General features: G+C 46.1%; 1 protein-coding gene across 1 annotated transcript in view; it reads left to right on the top strand.

The window, feature by feature from the left end:
• LOC139259667 (cysteine-rich secretory protein LCCL domain-containing 1-like) overlaps positions 1-14,395 on the top strand; it is a 117,422-nt gene that overhangs the window by 84,325 nt on the left and 18,702 nt on the right. The window contains exon 12 of the mRNA XM_070875225.1: positions 4,683-4,758. Coding sequence (XP_070731326.1) covers positions 4,683-4,758 — 76 coding nt within the window. The remainder of the gene's footprint in view (positions 1-4,682; positions 4,759-14,395) is intronic.

Genomic DNA, 14,395 nt, shown 5'->3' with positions numbered 1-14,395 from the left:
ATGCCTGTCGCGGGGGGACACGCCACGGCCCGATCACAACTCCTCTCACCCACTCGGAAACCCAGTCACGATCGCCGCCAAATTCTATTTCTCAGCTATACATTACAGGAAGGTCCCAGGTTGCATTCCGCTCTGTGCTGAATTAACTGATCTTAGTTGGGGTTGCTACAGTTGCCTTAACAAACATATGGGGGTAATTTTAACCTCACCCGCCCGGTGGGAAACTGACAGGATTGGATCGGCTGCTCATTTTTATATCCCGCCCGATTTTAGTTTCTGTAGACTTCATTGGATGGGGTATAAAACGGGCGGCCGATCTGATCCCATCAGTTTTTGCCAGGTGGGTTAGATTAAAATTACTCCCTGGATTAGGAAAAGGAAAATTGGTCAGAGTACGCACTCTTAACAACAATAATTTCCATTTATGTGGCATCTTTTAATGTAAAAAAATCCATCCCAAATGCCTCAAAACAGATGTATGGGAGTGTATGGAAAACAGACACTGAGGGGGGAATTTTGCTGGGGTTCAGCAGGCACAATCGGTGGTGGGTTGCTTGGGAAAGTGTTTTTTTTGACAGTGGGGTGGGACCCTGCTGTCAGTCCTCTGCCACGCACCTTTCCCAGATGTCGGGTCTGTCAGCGCTAAGCAGACCCGACATGCAGCAGCGGGGGAGGCAATTCATGTCATTATGATTTTGTTAACAGAGGATTAAGAACTATTTTCAGCTCACCTTCAGTGATTACCAGGTCGCCCATGGGGTCCACGCTGCTCGGGAATCACATCAGGTAAGCAGGGCGGGAGTTGAATGGCCATGGAATCAGCTCATTACTTGACAGCTGAAAATGTGCTATAAAAGCTCTCATCTCACAGATGTTTACTTTCCAAGTTGTTTACTGCATTTGGAAGAAAAATTGAGCTTTATGCAGGTTGCAAGTGTTTGGAGCAAACTCTATCCGGTGTCATCTCATTGGAACAACCCCTCTCACCATTGACAGATTGCTTCTGTCATTTCAAGTTCACCTGCCATCTATTACATCAGCATCGTTATCCTTGAAACTATCTCACCTTGGTCCTCAGAATCCCATCACGATCAGCCCCAACACTAGCAGTACCAGGCACACCAGCAGCACCAGCAACACCAACCTTCTCCATAATCAACTGATGCTGCACAGGACAGAGGGCATCAGTACCCAACCACATTGCTGCCCGGAGTGCAAGGAATGGCCTCGCTATGGCCAGATTTACTTCACTTGGCGCTGCACACCCTGGCTGCCACATGATGCGCAAGGTTGTCACCACCCCACACCAACACCATAAAGCATATCTATCTACAATGCCCAAGCCATTCCTTTCACACTCGTCATCATTGCGGGGTTACCTTTATGTCTCACCATTCACTGCAACTCACTAAGCCACTTCCAAAGATGCACAGGGATCGGTCCAAGAATGCAAAAAGTTTAAAATAAAGGTCTCAATGTTTGACACCACATTAACAGAAACTCTACATGAACATTGATAGAGGCATCTGGATAGAGTAGATAGAGGGAACACAAAAGCAAAATACTGCGGATGCTGGAATCTGGAATAAAAACAGAAAATGCTGGCAATCTCAGCAGGTCAGGCAGCATCTGTGGAGAGGAAGCAGAGTTAATGTTTCGGGTCGATGACCCGACCTGCTGAAATTTCCAGCATTATCTGTAGATAGAGGGAAACTGTTCCCAATGGTAGAAGGGTCGAGAACCCGAGGACACAGATTTAAGGTGATTGGCAAAAGAACCAAAGGCGACGTAAGAAATTTTTTTTTACACAGCAAGTAGTTAAGATCTGGAATGCACTGCCTGAAAGGGTGGTGCAGGCAGACTCAATCTTATCTTTCAAAATGGAATTGGATAAGTATCTGAAAGAAACAAATTTTCAGGACTCTGGGGAAAGGACAGGGGAGTGGGACTAGCTGAGAGTTGGCACGGGCTCGATGGGCCGAGTGGTTTTCTTCCGTGCCGTAACCATTCTGTGATTCTATGAAATCATCCAAGTGCCTACCCCTGTGTGTTGTTAGTTATATGATTGCACTAGGATGAGACTGAGTGTGAGGGGTGACTAGTGAGATGGAGAAGAGATAATGTAGATCGAGAGGGATGGGTGGAGGCACAAGGTATGTTGGTGTGAGTAAGGATGTGTAGGAGTAGGGTAGGGAAGGCAGAGGGATGGGGATGTGATGAGTGGCACAGCAGGATGAGGTTGAGTGGCTTTGCAGTAACGTTTCGTGATCTATTGAGATCATTGAAAGATTTGCACCACTGCAGCCTGGTCTTCCTGATGACATCCCTGCTTGTGTCCTCCTGTGCAACGTGCAACCAGCATATGGAGGGAGTCATGGGAGCACCTGGGTGCAGCCGTGTACCTCTGTGCTGTGCTCGTCAGTGTTTACAGCACCTGAATGCTGTAGAACACTGGCTGCACAAATTTTCACATGGTCCCTTTAAGGAAACTGGCTGAAGACATGTAATCAATTACATCATCAGACCCGCTTTCTTCACTTGGCCCGCAAACACACTAGGCAAGCTTAACAAGCCCAATCAGAGGAAAATCATTTTGGACAGTGGGCTGGAGCCGGCACCAAGGCCATGACCTGCCCCCGACATCGCCTGCCACGGACCCGCTGAGCTTGATGATATTCAGCCGTGAGACACCGAGACACGAAAGGAGAGATTAGGAGGAGTAATCTAAAGCTTAGCTGATGGGATCACATGTGGAAATATCCAAGATAACCGCCATCTGTGGAATCATACCCCGTAACACTTTCAGGAAAGGAGGGGAGGAGAAAGTTGGAGGAGAAAGTAGCACAACAAAGATGTCAGAAACCTATTACAAAAGCACAACACTGCGCATGCTGGAAATCTGAAATAAAAACAGAAAATGCTGGAAGTACTCAGCAGGTCAGGCAGCATCTGTGCAGAGAGAAACAGAGTTAACGCTTCAGATTGATGACCTTTCATCAGAACTGGAAAAAGTTAGAGATGCAACAGATTTTAAGCAAGTGCAGGGGCAGGGAAAGGGAGGAGGGGATGAAAGAACAAAAGGAAAGGTCTGTGATAGAATGGAAGGCAGCAGTGATTAAGTGACAAAAAGTATCTGTTACATCTGTTACATCTCTAATTTTTTCCAGTTCTGTCGAAAGGTCATTGACCTGAAATGTTAACTCTGTTTCTCTCTCCACAGATGCTGCCTGACCTGCTGAGTATTTCCAGCATTTTCTGCTTTATTTCATATTTTACTTCATATAGGAAACCTTGTTATGAAGATCCTTCTCCATAGCATTGTTTAAATCCAAACTGAATATTTTAGGTTGAGAGGTGTGTAATGTAATAGTGCAAGTGACTACTTCTGAGTGACTATAAGAGTAAACTTGAGGTTTGGATTAGGAATCACCGATGGATGTTTCAAAATCTACAAAGCGCTGAATTTGAGCGTTCCTGTCCTACATCTTTTTCTTCCTGCTTCATAAAAATTTAAACAAGTATTTAAAATAAAGAGCTTTGCTTAGTCTATTCCTTTAGAATGAGATGTGTGAGGAGAGTGATAGGGGAGAGTCCTTGAAAGCATTAAATGGGTCATCTTGGCTCAATGTCAAAAAATGAACAATGTCCCCTTTTAGCTCTGGTGCCTGCAAAGAATGGTTTCTCTTCAAACAATACTGAATGCTGCATGTCTTCTTCACTGTAATGAGAGGTACAAACAAAATAATTAAATTGCCTGGTTTTACACCCACCCACCTCACCCTTCTCCTCCGATCCCTTAAAACCCAAAGTCTAATCAAACCATAAACTTCCCTGGCGCAGTCAACAGGTTCCCCACAAATGAATGAACAATTTGCCGAGCCCTTTTTCCATCTGTAGAAATTTTACAAGCCAGAACCTGAGCTGATTTAAAAGATTACTTCCATAGATAGGTTCCAGAGCTTTGCTTGTGTCACTTTGATGCGCTTTAAATGACAAGAGCTTTCTCCATAAAAGCTGAATGCTTTTGAGCGGGAGGTCGGTAAATTGCTGTAATAAATTCAGCAATTATTCCGTACATGGGCTACATGTTGACTCATTTCTTCCTCGTTTTCCTTAAATGCAAGTGGTAACAAACGTGACCTTCGGCCTCCTGCTCAGCTTAGAGTAGGAAAGAGCGTGTTGCACCCCAAATTCTCCGCACCACTGATGTAAATTAGCAGGCAGCACCAAAATACCAGTGCTGCCTGCACTTTCTCTGCCAGCGGCCGTTAGCCCGGCTGGCGCTGTCACCGGCAGGTTTCCGGCCTACTCGAATTTCTAGGCCAATGAGTATGGCAGCAGATTACTGATTATAAGGAACTAGGACTAGGTCCATAGAAGTTCTAAGACATGAAAAAGAGCATCAAGTGAAGACCATGCCATTACCATGTCTTAATATAAATAGGAAAAACCTATATAGAAATGATTTTAAAAGTAAATTGTTAAGCCTATCACTTAAGTAAAAGCAACACTCATTAGGGTAGAAAATGTCCCAAAACATTTTGTTTAAGGATTTCCTTTTGACAAAATATCTTATTTTGACAGTGAAAATCATATAACAATATCCACATGTCTGCCACTGCTTGATTCAGTTTTACTTAAACCAGAGTATTGAACCTATCTTTTTTGCTCTCTAATTTCAGGATGTATTGTCCACAAAATTGTATGCAGGAAAATCCACAGCTGGCTCGGGTAATTGGAACTCGCTTTTACTCCGATGTAAGTAGCTGGAATGCATCTTGCTAGGGGAATTGTTTCAGTTATTGTTTTAAATTCTCAGTATTGTATCATAGTTAATGCACTTTATATTTAATGGGAATCCAATTAACAGTTTACTATGCACTACATGATAAGCTAGACTCATCTCAGTCTCCTCTGATGGATGTTATGACACTGATTAATTTTTTCACATATGTCAATATCAAATACTTGTTGAATTACAAATTTCACACAAGACATGCACTCTGGATCATCAAAGTTTATTGGATTATCTGTGAGTTTTCACCAAACCAGATAGAAGCACTATTGATTGGAATACAGGCCAGAGATAGGGTAATGACATTGTAATGCTGATTCTCCAATCTATGCTACCTTTGAATGTAGCTCCCTGATAGCAGAGCACGGGTGATAAATTTAGTTTAAATATGCCAAATAATCTAAATGACCACACTGTAAATGGATTTTTAAAAAACCTTATAACTGATTCAATGAACAGCGAAATAGTGAGCGAGGAAACCCAGATAAACCAATAACAATGTAATTTTTGAATTAACCGGTGCTGTCAACTGTCTGCCGTACACAAGATTTTACTTTGCTTGCATCTGACCAATAGTCAAAGTTTTCAAACTCTACCTCGTTGAAAAGAAAAGTAGCAGTTCATTCCCAGGCAAAATGCACTCAAACCATTTGCTGTGGCTTTTGGAAAATTCCAGCTTATGATTTTTTTAAATACTTTGTGATGCCATAAATTGTTCATACAATGTATTCTAGGAAGGATGCCACCACTGGTACCAACTAGTGCTCTGCTTCTGGGCTATAACACTTTCCAGAGAGCTTGGACTCAAAAACCAAACCGATATTTATTTATTATTACTTTTGTTTGCCAAAATTCTGTGGAAAGTTTTACAGTACAGGTACAGAGAACAAGGGAGCCACTGTGATGCCATCCTTTCCAGCATGAATTTAATGAAGGAAAGTAAGTCATATCCATGGGTGGCAAAAACATATACAAGTGGGAGCTCCACATTACAACAGCATGGGTAAGAAATTGAAATTTACTATTAAAAAAAAAACAAAATCGAGGTTAATTTTCACCTTTATTGTTTATTTTTAACCTTTAGTGCTCTTGGTGCAGAGCTTTACCTAATTTGCAGGACTTTATGTCCATTAAAATTGAGCGTGCTCAGATTCTCGATATACATTTGCAGCACATGAAGCTTTGCACCAGAAGAGCAAGAAACAACCACTTACCCCACAACAACACAACAACAACTTGTACAGTAAAGTTTCCCTTTTAAATCTGAGCAGGTATCAATCATACACATATAAAAATACAGTACAATAGTAATGTGAAAAGCAAATAGACATTGATAACATGTAAACTCAATGATTCATCCATTTTTATTCGGTGATATTTATTATAGTAAGCATTCCTATATCTTATGCCAGCTCAGCAGGTCCAAGGATTTTCAAACATTTTATCACCAGATCAGGGACATAAACTACACTTGTAGTTATAGCCCAGAATCTCAAATTCCTTGAAACATTGGCAGTCACATGACATTATTGTCCGTGCTAAAAATCATGATTGCGACTTTTTAACTAACTGCATGTGCAAGATTTACACATAGGCATTTGCTTTAAAATGATGTTAGTGATTTTGAGTAATTGCATATGTGCAAACTTGCACATTAACTGTTTGTCCTGTTGCTCAATTTGCCCCACAGTGTTAACAGGATATTTTTGGCACTGCGTGAGCTCTTATTGTACAAGTGACATTAGACTCTGCAGTATTAAAAACTTCAGACTTTAACTTTCTGGATCATATAAAAACATTTTATTGCTTCAGTAAGCTCTACAGTTGGTTCTTGAATGATGATCTCCTGCTCCTCCTGGCCCCATAAAATTCTACAAATGGGGCTTTTCTTGAATGGCCACAATTTTACTGAGTGAAATTCAAAGGAGAATGATGAATTGAACACAGTGATAATCTGGATTATGTGACCCGTGAAACACTAAACAGTGTAAATGAGTTCATAGCACAGTGATAAAGAAGGGCTATGTAAGGTAGTATGCATTGTTTATACTGGCTTACAAGATGTATCAAAATGCATGTAGATACTAGGAATGACACTGCAGCATATGAAAGTAACTGCACAGTAATGTTTAACATGTTTCTTCTGTTCAATCACTATTGTGTAACTTCGTCAGAAATGTACTAGAATACATGACGAAGTTATGGCAGTACAGCAGCAGAAAGTTTGAAGAAATATACAGCCTATATTTTTGAATTCACTTCTCAGGAGGAAGCCACTGGTAGCAAAATTCGGCTCCATAGCACCCAGTTTTTCGACGCTACGGGTGCCATTTTGGATCCAAAATGGCGTTCACATCATGCGCGCACACTTCTGGAGCGGGCTGTGCCAGACGCCATTTTGGTGAGATCATTAGTACGAGCACTGGGAGAGAACGGCGGAAGTATGTACAGTGCGCAGATCGTGACATCTGTCAGTGTGTAAAACACTGATTTGACACCAGTGTTGCCATTTTCGACCTCAACGCTCTAGCCAGCGCCCTCTCTTAAACACGCAGAGCTGAATATGTGTTCAGCAGCAGGAAGGACGCCGCCCCCCCCCCCCCGTCACCAGTGCTATTTAAAGGGATCATCAATTACTTACAGGTTAATTGCTACTTAATTTTTACTGGTTCTTGGTAAGTTTGTAGAAGTGTTTGGTGGTTTGTTATCTTGTTTGAATTATTGAATTCTCCAGAGAGTGGTGTACCTCAAGGCTTGTGCTCAGACCAGTTGCTCCCAGACATGGCAGGAGTTTTTATCTGCCTTGATCTGCAGCATGACAGGGAAAACGAGCAGAGGCGACACAAAGGAGGAAGAGGGGGAAGAAGAGCTCTGAGCAGGAGGCCATATCCATCCAGGATCTTCAGGGAGCAATTCTCCTACCTCAACCTTAATGAGGAGCAGTGTATGCGAGCATCTCCGCTTCAAAAAGGAGGTGCTTACTGAAACCTGCCAACTGCTGCAAGCAGAACAGCCTCAGAGCAGTGCAAGGACGGCATTGCCAGTGGCTGTTAAAGTGAGCATGGCCATGAATTTTTATGCATTGGGCTCCTTCCAGGTTGGAGCAGGCGATATTTCCACCATCTCCCAGTTTGCCATGCACTGTTGCATAAGGGAGGCTCTGTATGCAAAGAGAGCTGAATATATTTCATTCTCTCTTGCCAAGAGAAGCAGGCAGAGTGTGCACATGACTTCACCAGGATAACAGGCTTCCCCATGGTTCAGAATGCCATTGACTGCACACATATTGCTTTTTGGGTGCCGCATTTCAATTCGGAGATGTACTGCAACCGGAATGGATTCCACTCGCTCAATGTCCAGCTGATGTGCACCCATACTCAGTGCATCATGCGGGTCAATGCTGAGTACCCTGGAATCGGTCATGATGACTTCAATCTGCGGCAGTCCACTGTACCATCCACATTTGAGCCAAGGCAAATCAGAAGGTGGCTACTGGGTGACAAGGGCTATTCACTGACCACCTGGCTCATAATTCCGGTGCGCAACCCAACCGCATGTGGGCGGTATGCACATAACGAAAGCCATGCTGACACATGGAATCTGATTGAACAGACCAGATGCATGCTTAAACAATGCTTCCACTGCCTGGACCACTCTGGAGGAGCCCTTCAATACTCGCCAGAGCACGTCTCAAGTTTCATGGTGGTCTGCTGCATGTTGCACAACATCTCCATCATGAGGGCACAGCTCTTGCAACCAGGTAAATGCCGAAGCGCTGAAGAGCAGGAAGAGGAGGAGGAGGAAGGGAGGAGGCAATAACACAGCCTGTTTCTGGCCGAGCTTCCGTGATCGACTCATCCGACTGTGGTACCAATGAATGCAATCCCAATTCCCCATTCCCACACCTTACCTTCCTTCTGTTACTGACCATCACAGTGACCTCTTGGCTACAATACTCCAATAAAAGCCACCAAAAAACAAACATTCCAAACCAAAATTATAAATCAAACCATTCAATATTACGTACCAAAGTCATCGAATCACCCTTGAGCATTCCCTTAATGCCTGTCTTCCGTGTGCCTTTGCTTGCTCTTGTGCTCCTATGCAATGCTACGCCTGTAGTTGCAGGATGGCTGTCAGAAGGCTGCTGACTCTCTGACCTTGATTTCACCAGCCGTGGTGAGTCCGGCATGGCTGGAGTAGACAACGGCCTCAAACCCCACTCCCATTGTTATGTAATGATGTGTGTATCGTCCCAGTACCTTAAATGTATTGTAAGTACTATGCCACACCACAGAGGGCGCTGCGGTGGGAAACCCTGGTAGTACCTGTAACAAGGGTTATATAAGGCTGACCACCACACCTGGGAGGCACTCTGGAGCTGAACAATAAAGGACGAAGGTCACAGCAGTTAGACTTACACCAGACCGTGTGGAGTCAGTGATTTGTGTGCTACATACACCACATTGGCAACGAGGAAGCGGACGAACTCCACGCAACCATGGCTACTCTGGGCTCGCTAAAGGATTTTACCGTGGGCAATGATTGGGAGGCCTTTACGGAAAGGCTCGAGTGCTACTTCACAGCAATTGACCTGACGAGGACACATACGCAATGAGAGAGAAGCATAAGGCGATATTGCTCTCCAGTTGTGGAGATGACGTTTACTGTCTCGTCAGGGATTTGCTGGCACCTGGGAATGCCAGGGACAAGTCATACGAGGAACTGACTGAACTCATTCGTGACCAGTTGAAACCGAAGGAGACCATCCTCACGGCCAGATACAAATTTTACCATCACTGCAGATCTGAGGGCCAGGATGTCACCAAATATGCTGCGGACCTCAGGAGACTCGCGGTGCCGTGTGATTTTGCAGCACACCTTGACGAGGCTTTGCGGGACGTTTTCGGTATGGGGATTGGCCACGAGGGCCTCCTTCACAAGCTGCTGGCCACGGAACCCACAGTCACTCTGACAAAGGCCATCGCCATCAGCCGGGCATATATGACCTCGACTTGCAGCACCAAGCAAATGATCCACACAGTCTCGAACCCGGCAGGCACTTTCCACAGGATAGCGCCCACCACGGACAAAACTGCAGAACGTGGCTCTGCCCAGGGCAGAAAGCACGGACCTCGGGATCCTGGAGCTCAGAGTCTGCCGAGGGGGGCCAATCAAGCAGCACCATGCTGGCGCTGTGGAGGAAGCCATGGGGCTCACCGGTGCAGGTTTGCGGAGTACACGTGCAATACCTGCCACGTTAAAGGCCACCTTCAGAAGAAATCGGACTCACCGTGTGGCTGGGGAGATGGGGGATGATCCACTGTTCAGCGAGGAGCAGGTAGAAGAAGATGAGGTGCTTGGACTGTATACGTGCACCGACGATTCGCCCCCAGTGACAAGTGAAGTAAAAATCAACGGAGTCCTAGTGAGTATGGAAGTGGACACGGGCTCGGGTCCGTCGTTGATGAGTCGGAGAATTTTTGATAAACTGTGGATTAACCCAGCTGCACGACCCAAACTGGTCCCGGTCACGGCGAAGCTGCGTACCTACACCAGGGAACTGATACCTGTTCTCGGCAGAGCGATGGTGCAGGTATCTCACGGGGATGAGACGCATGCTTTACATTTGTGGGTCATTGCAGGCGATGGGCCGACACTCCTCGGCCGGAGGTGGATGGGGACGGTCCGTAGGAGCTGGGAAGACTTCATTCCTCCACAGGCTGCTGCTCCCCGGGGTGCTGCCGTGCTCCAGGTCCCCAGAGAGCAGTGCCAACCGAGCTGGAGCTGCAGCCTCAATCCACCCACAGGCAAGTCCCAGCCCCAGACCTCACACAGAGACCCTGCAGCCTTAATCCCCACAGGCAAGTCCCAGGCCCGGATCTCACACAGAGACCCTGCAGCCTTAATCCCCACAGGCAAGTCCCAGGCCCGGACCTCACACAGAGACCCTGCAGCCCCAGCCCCCACAGGCAAGCAGCCCTGCACAGAGGGGTCTAGTGGGGGGGGGGGGGGGGAGGCGGTGAGCCGGCGGGGCGCTGCGGGCGGGGTGCTGAGGGATCCAGGGGCCGGCGGTTCGGAAGGGCCCCACAGAGGAAGAGGCCGTTGGGCGGACAGCGCCGAGGAGCTGGTAGCGTCGGGCGGCGGCAGCAGCTGGGGGTCGGCGGCCATGGCAGCCGCAGGGGAGGCCGCGGGGGACGCGGCAAGTGCGGCCGCTGGAGAGGCCACGGCGGCTGCAGGAGAGGCGGCAAGTCAGGTGGCAGCGGAGGGGAGCGGAGTCTGTGACGGTGGAGGGCATTCGGAGCGGCGGAGAAGAAGATGGCGGCGGCATCGTGTCGGAGCTGCAGAGCATCAAAGATGGCAGCGCCCAAGGAGAAGCCTCGTGGAATCCTCCTGCATCAAAGATGGCGCCTTAAAGAGGAAATGCACCCGGGAGTCTCAAAAGGGCCTTACAGAGAGGTGGTCCCCACAAAGGACTTCTGTTTGGCAGAGCGAGTCTAAAATGAGCTATGTTAATGTGAGATAGTGAATTTATAATAAGAATTACTTTTTTTATGCTGAATGGCCACTGTATTTGTGTAAAATAATGGATGAAGTACAATTAATGATAACGGCTAACAAGGAAATCAAGGTTCCGCTACCAGTCAATAACCAGATAAAATGTACCATACTAACGCACTGTCTATGCCCACCTGCCTTCCGTTGGACAAGTGTGATGTTATGTAATGATGTGTGTATCGTTGTCCTGCGTCCAGGTGGGGGGGAGGAAGGTGATGTTATGCAATGATGTGTGTCGTCCCAGTACCTTAAACTGGCCCCACTAGCCAAACTGGAAGCAATACGATGGAGGAGGATTTCCTGGAGTGCATAAGGGATGGTTTTCTAGACCAATATGTTGAGGAACCAACTAGGGGGGAGGCTATCTTAGACTGGGTGTTGTGTAATGAGAGAGGATTAATTAGCAATCTCATTGTGCGAGGCCCCTTGGGGAAGAGTGACCATAATATGGTGGAATTCTGCATTAGGATGGAGAATGAAACAGTAAGTTCAGAGACCATGGTCCAGAACTTAAAGAAGGGTAACTTTGAAGGTATGAGGCATGAATTGGCTAGGATAGATTGGCGAATGATACTTAGGGGGTTGACTGTGGATGGGCAATGGCAGACATTTAGAGACCGCATGGATGAATTACAACAATTGTACATTCCTGTCTGGCGTAAAAATAAAAAAGGGAAGGTGGCTCAACCGTGGCTATCTAGGGAAATCAGGGATAGTATTAAAGCCAAGGAAGTGGCATACAAATTGGCCAGAAATAACAGCGAACCTGGGGACTGGGAGAAATTTAGAACTCAGCAGAGGAGGACAAAGGGTTTGATTAGGGCAGGGAAAATGGAGTACGAGAAGAAGCTTGCAGGGAACATTAAGGTGGATTGCAAAAGTTTCTATAGGTATGTAAAGAGAAAAAGGTTAGTAAAGACAAACGTAGGTCCCCTGCAGTCAGAATCAGGGGAAGTCATAACGGGGAACAAAGAAATGGCAGACCAATTGAACAAGTACTTTGGTTCGGTATTCACTAAGGAGGATACAAACAACCTTCCGGATATAAAAGGGGTCAGAGGGTCTAGTAAGGAGGGGGAACTGAGGGAAATCTTTATTAGTCGGGAAATTGTGTTGGGGAAATTGATGGGATTGAAGGCCGATAAATCCCCAGGGCCTGATGGACTGCATCCCAGAGTACTTAAGGAAGTGGCCTTGGAAATAGCGGATGCATTGACAGTCATTTTCCAACATTCCATTGACTCTGGATCAGTTCCTATGGAGTGGAGGGTAGCCAATGTAACCCCACTTTTTAAAAAAGGAGGGAGAGAGAAAACAGGGAATTATAGACCGGTCAGCCTGACCTCAGTAGTGGGTAAAATGATGGAATCAATTATTAAGGATGTCATAACAGTGCATCTGGAAAATGGTGACATGATAGGTCCAAGTCAGCATGGATTTGTGAAAGGGAAATCATGCTTGACAAATCTTCTGGAATTTTTTGAGGATGTTTCCAGTAAAGTGGACAAAGGAGAACCAGTTGATGTGGTATATTTGGACTTTCAGAAGGCTTTCGACAAGGTCCCACACAAGAGATTAATGTGCAAAGTTAAAGCACATGGGATTGGGGGTAGTGTGCTGACGTGGATTGAGAACTGGTTGTCAGACAGGAAGCAAAGAGTAGGAGTAAACGGGTACTTTTCAGAATGGCAGGCAGTGACTAGTGGGGTGCCGCAAGGTTCTGTGCTGGGGCCCCAGCTGTTTACATTGTACATTAATGATTTAGACGAGGGGATTAAATGCAGTATCTCCAAATTTGCGGATGACACAAAGTTGGGTGGCAGTGTGAGCTGCGAGGAGGATGCTATGAGGCTGCAGAGTGACTTGGATAGGTTAGGTGAGCGGGCAAATGCATGGCAGATGAAGTATAATGTGGATAAATGTGAGGTTATCCACTTTGGTGGTAAAAACAGAGAGACAGACTATTATCTGAATGGTGACAGATTAGGAAAAGGGAAGGTGCAACGAGACCTGGGTGTCATGGTACATCAGTCATTGAAGGTTAGCATGCAGGTGCAGCAGGCGGTTAAGAAAGCAAATGGCATGTTGGCCTTCATAGCGAGGGGATTTGAATACAGGGGCAGGGAGGTGTTGCTACAGTTGTACAGGGCCTTGGTGAGGCCACACCTGGAGTATTGTGTACAGTTTTGGTCTCCTAACTTGAGGAAGGACATTCTTGCTATTGAGGGAGTGCAGCGAAGATTCACCAGACTGATTCCCAGGATGGCGGGACTGACCTATCAAGAAAGACTGGATCAACTGGGCTTGTATTCACTGGAGTTCAGAAGAATGAGAGGCGACCTCATAGAAACGTTTAAAATTCTGACGGGTTTCAACAGGTTAGATGCAGGAAGAATGTTCCCAATGTTGGGGAAGTCCAGAACCAGGGGTCACAGTCTGAGGATAAGGGGTAAGCCATTTAGGACCGAGATGAGGAGAAACTTCTTCACCCAGAGAGTGGTGAACCTGTGGAATTCTCTACCACAGAAAGTAGTTGAGGCCAATTCACTAAATATATTCAAAAGGGAGTTAGATGAAGTCCTTACTACTCGGGGGATCAAGGGTTATGGCGAGAAAGCAGGAAGGGGGTACTGAAGTTTCATGTTCAGCCATGAACTCATTGAATGGCGGTGCAGGCTAGAAGGGCTGAATGGCCTGCTCCTGCACCTATTTTCTATGTTTCTATGTATTGTAAGTACTATGCCACACCACAGAGGGCGCTGCGGTTGGAAACCCTGGTAGTACCTGTAACAAGGGCTATATAAGGCTGACCACCACACCTGGGAGGCACTCTGGAGCTGAACAATAAAGGACGAAGGTCACAGCAGTTAGACTTACACCAGACCGTGTGGAGTCAGTGATTTGTGTGCTACATACACCACACCCATCTTCATCGCGCCTCCTCTAAGTGATTTTGCCCTAATTGGGCTTGTTAAGCCTGCCCTGCGAGGTTCCCGGTCAATTAAAAGGAAATGGGTCTGATGATATTATCTGATGACACGT

Source organism: Pristiophorus japonicus, chromosome 1 (genome assembly GCF_044704955.1).
Source record: "Pristiophorus japonicus isolate sPriJap1 chromosome 1, sPriJap1.hap1, whole genome shotgun sequence".
In the NCBI taxonomy this organism is placed as follows: Eukaryota; Metazoa; Chordata; class Chondrichthyes; family Pristiophoridae; genus Pristiophorus; species Pristiophorus japonicus.
The sequence above is the reverse complement of the archived record's forward strand: the minus strand, read 5'-3'. Positions and strand labels throughout refer to the sequence as shown.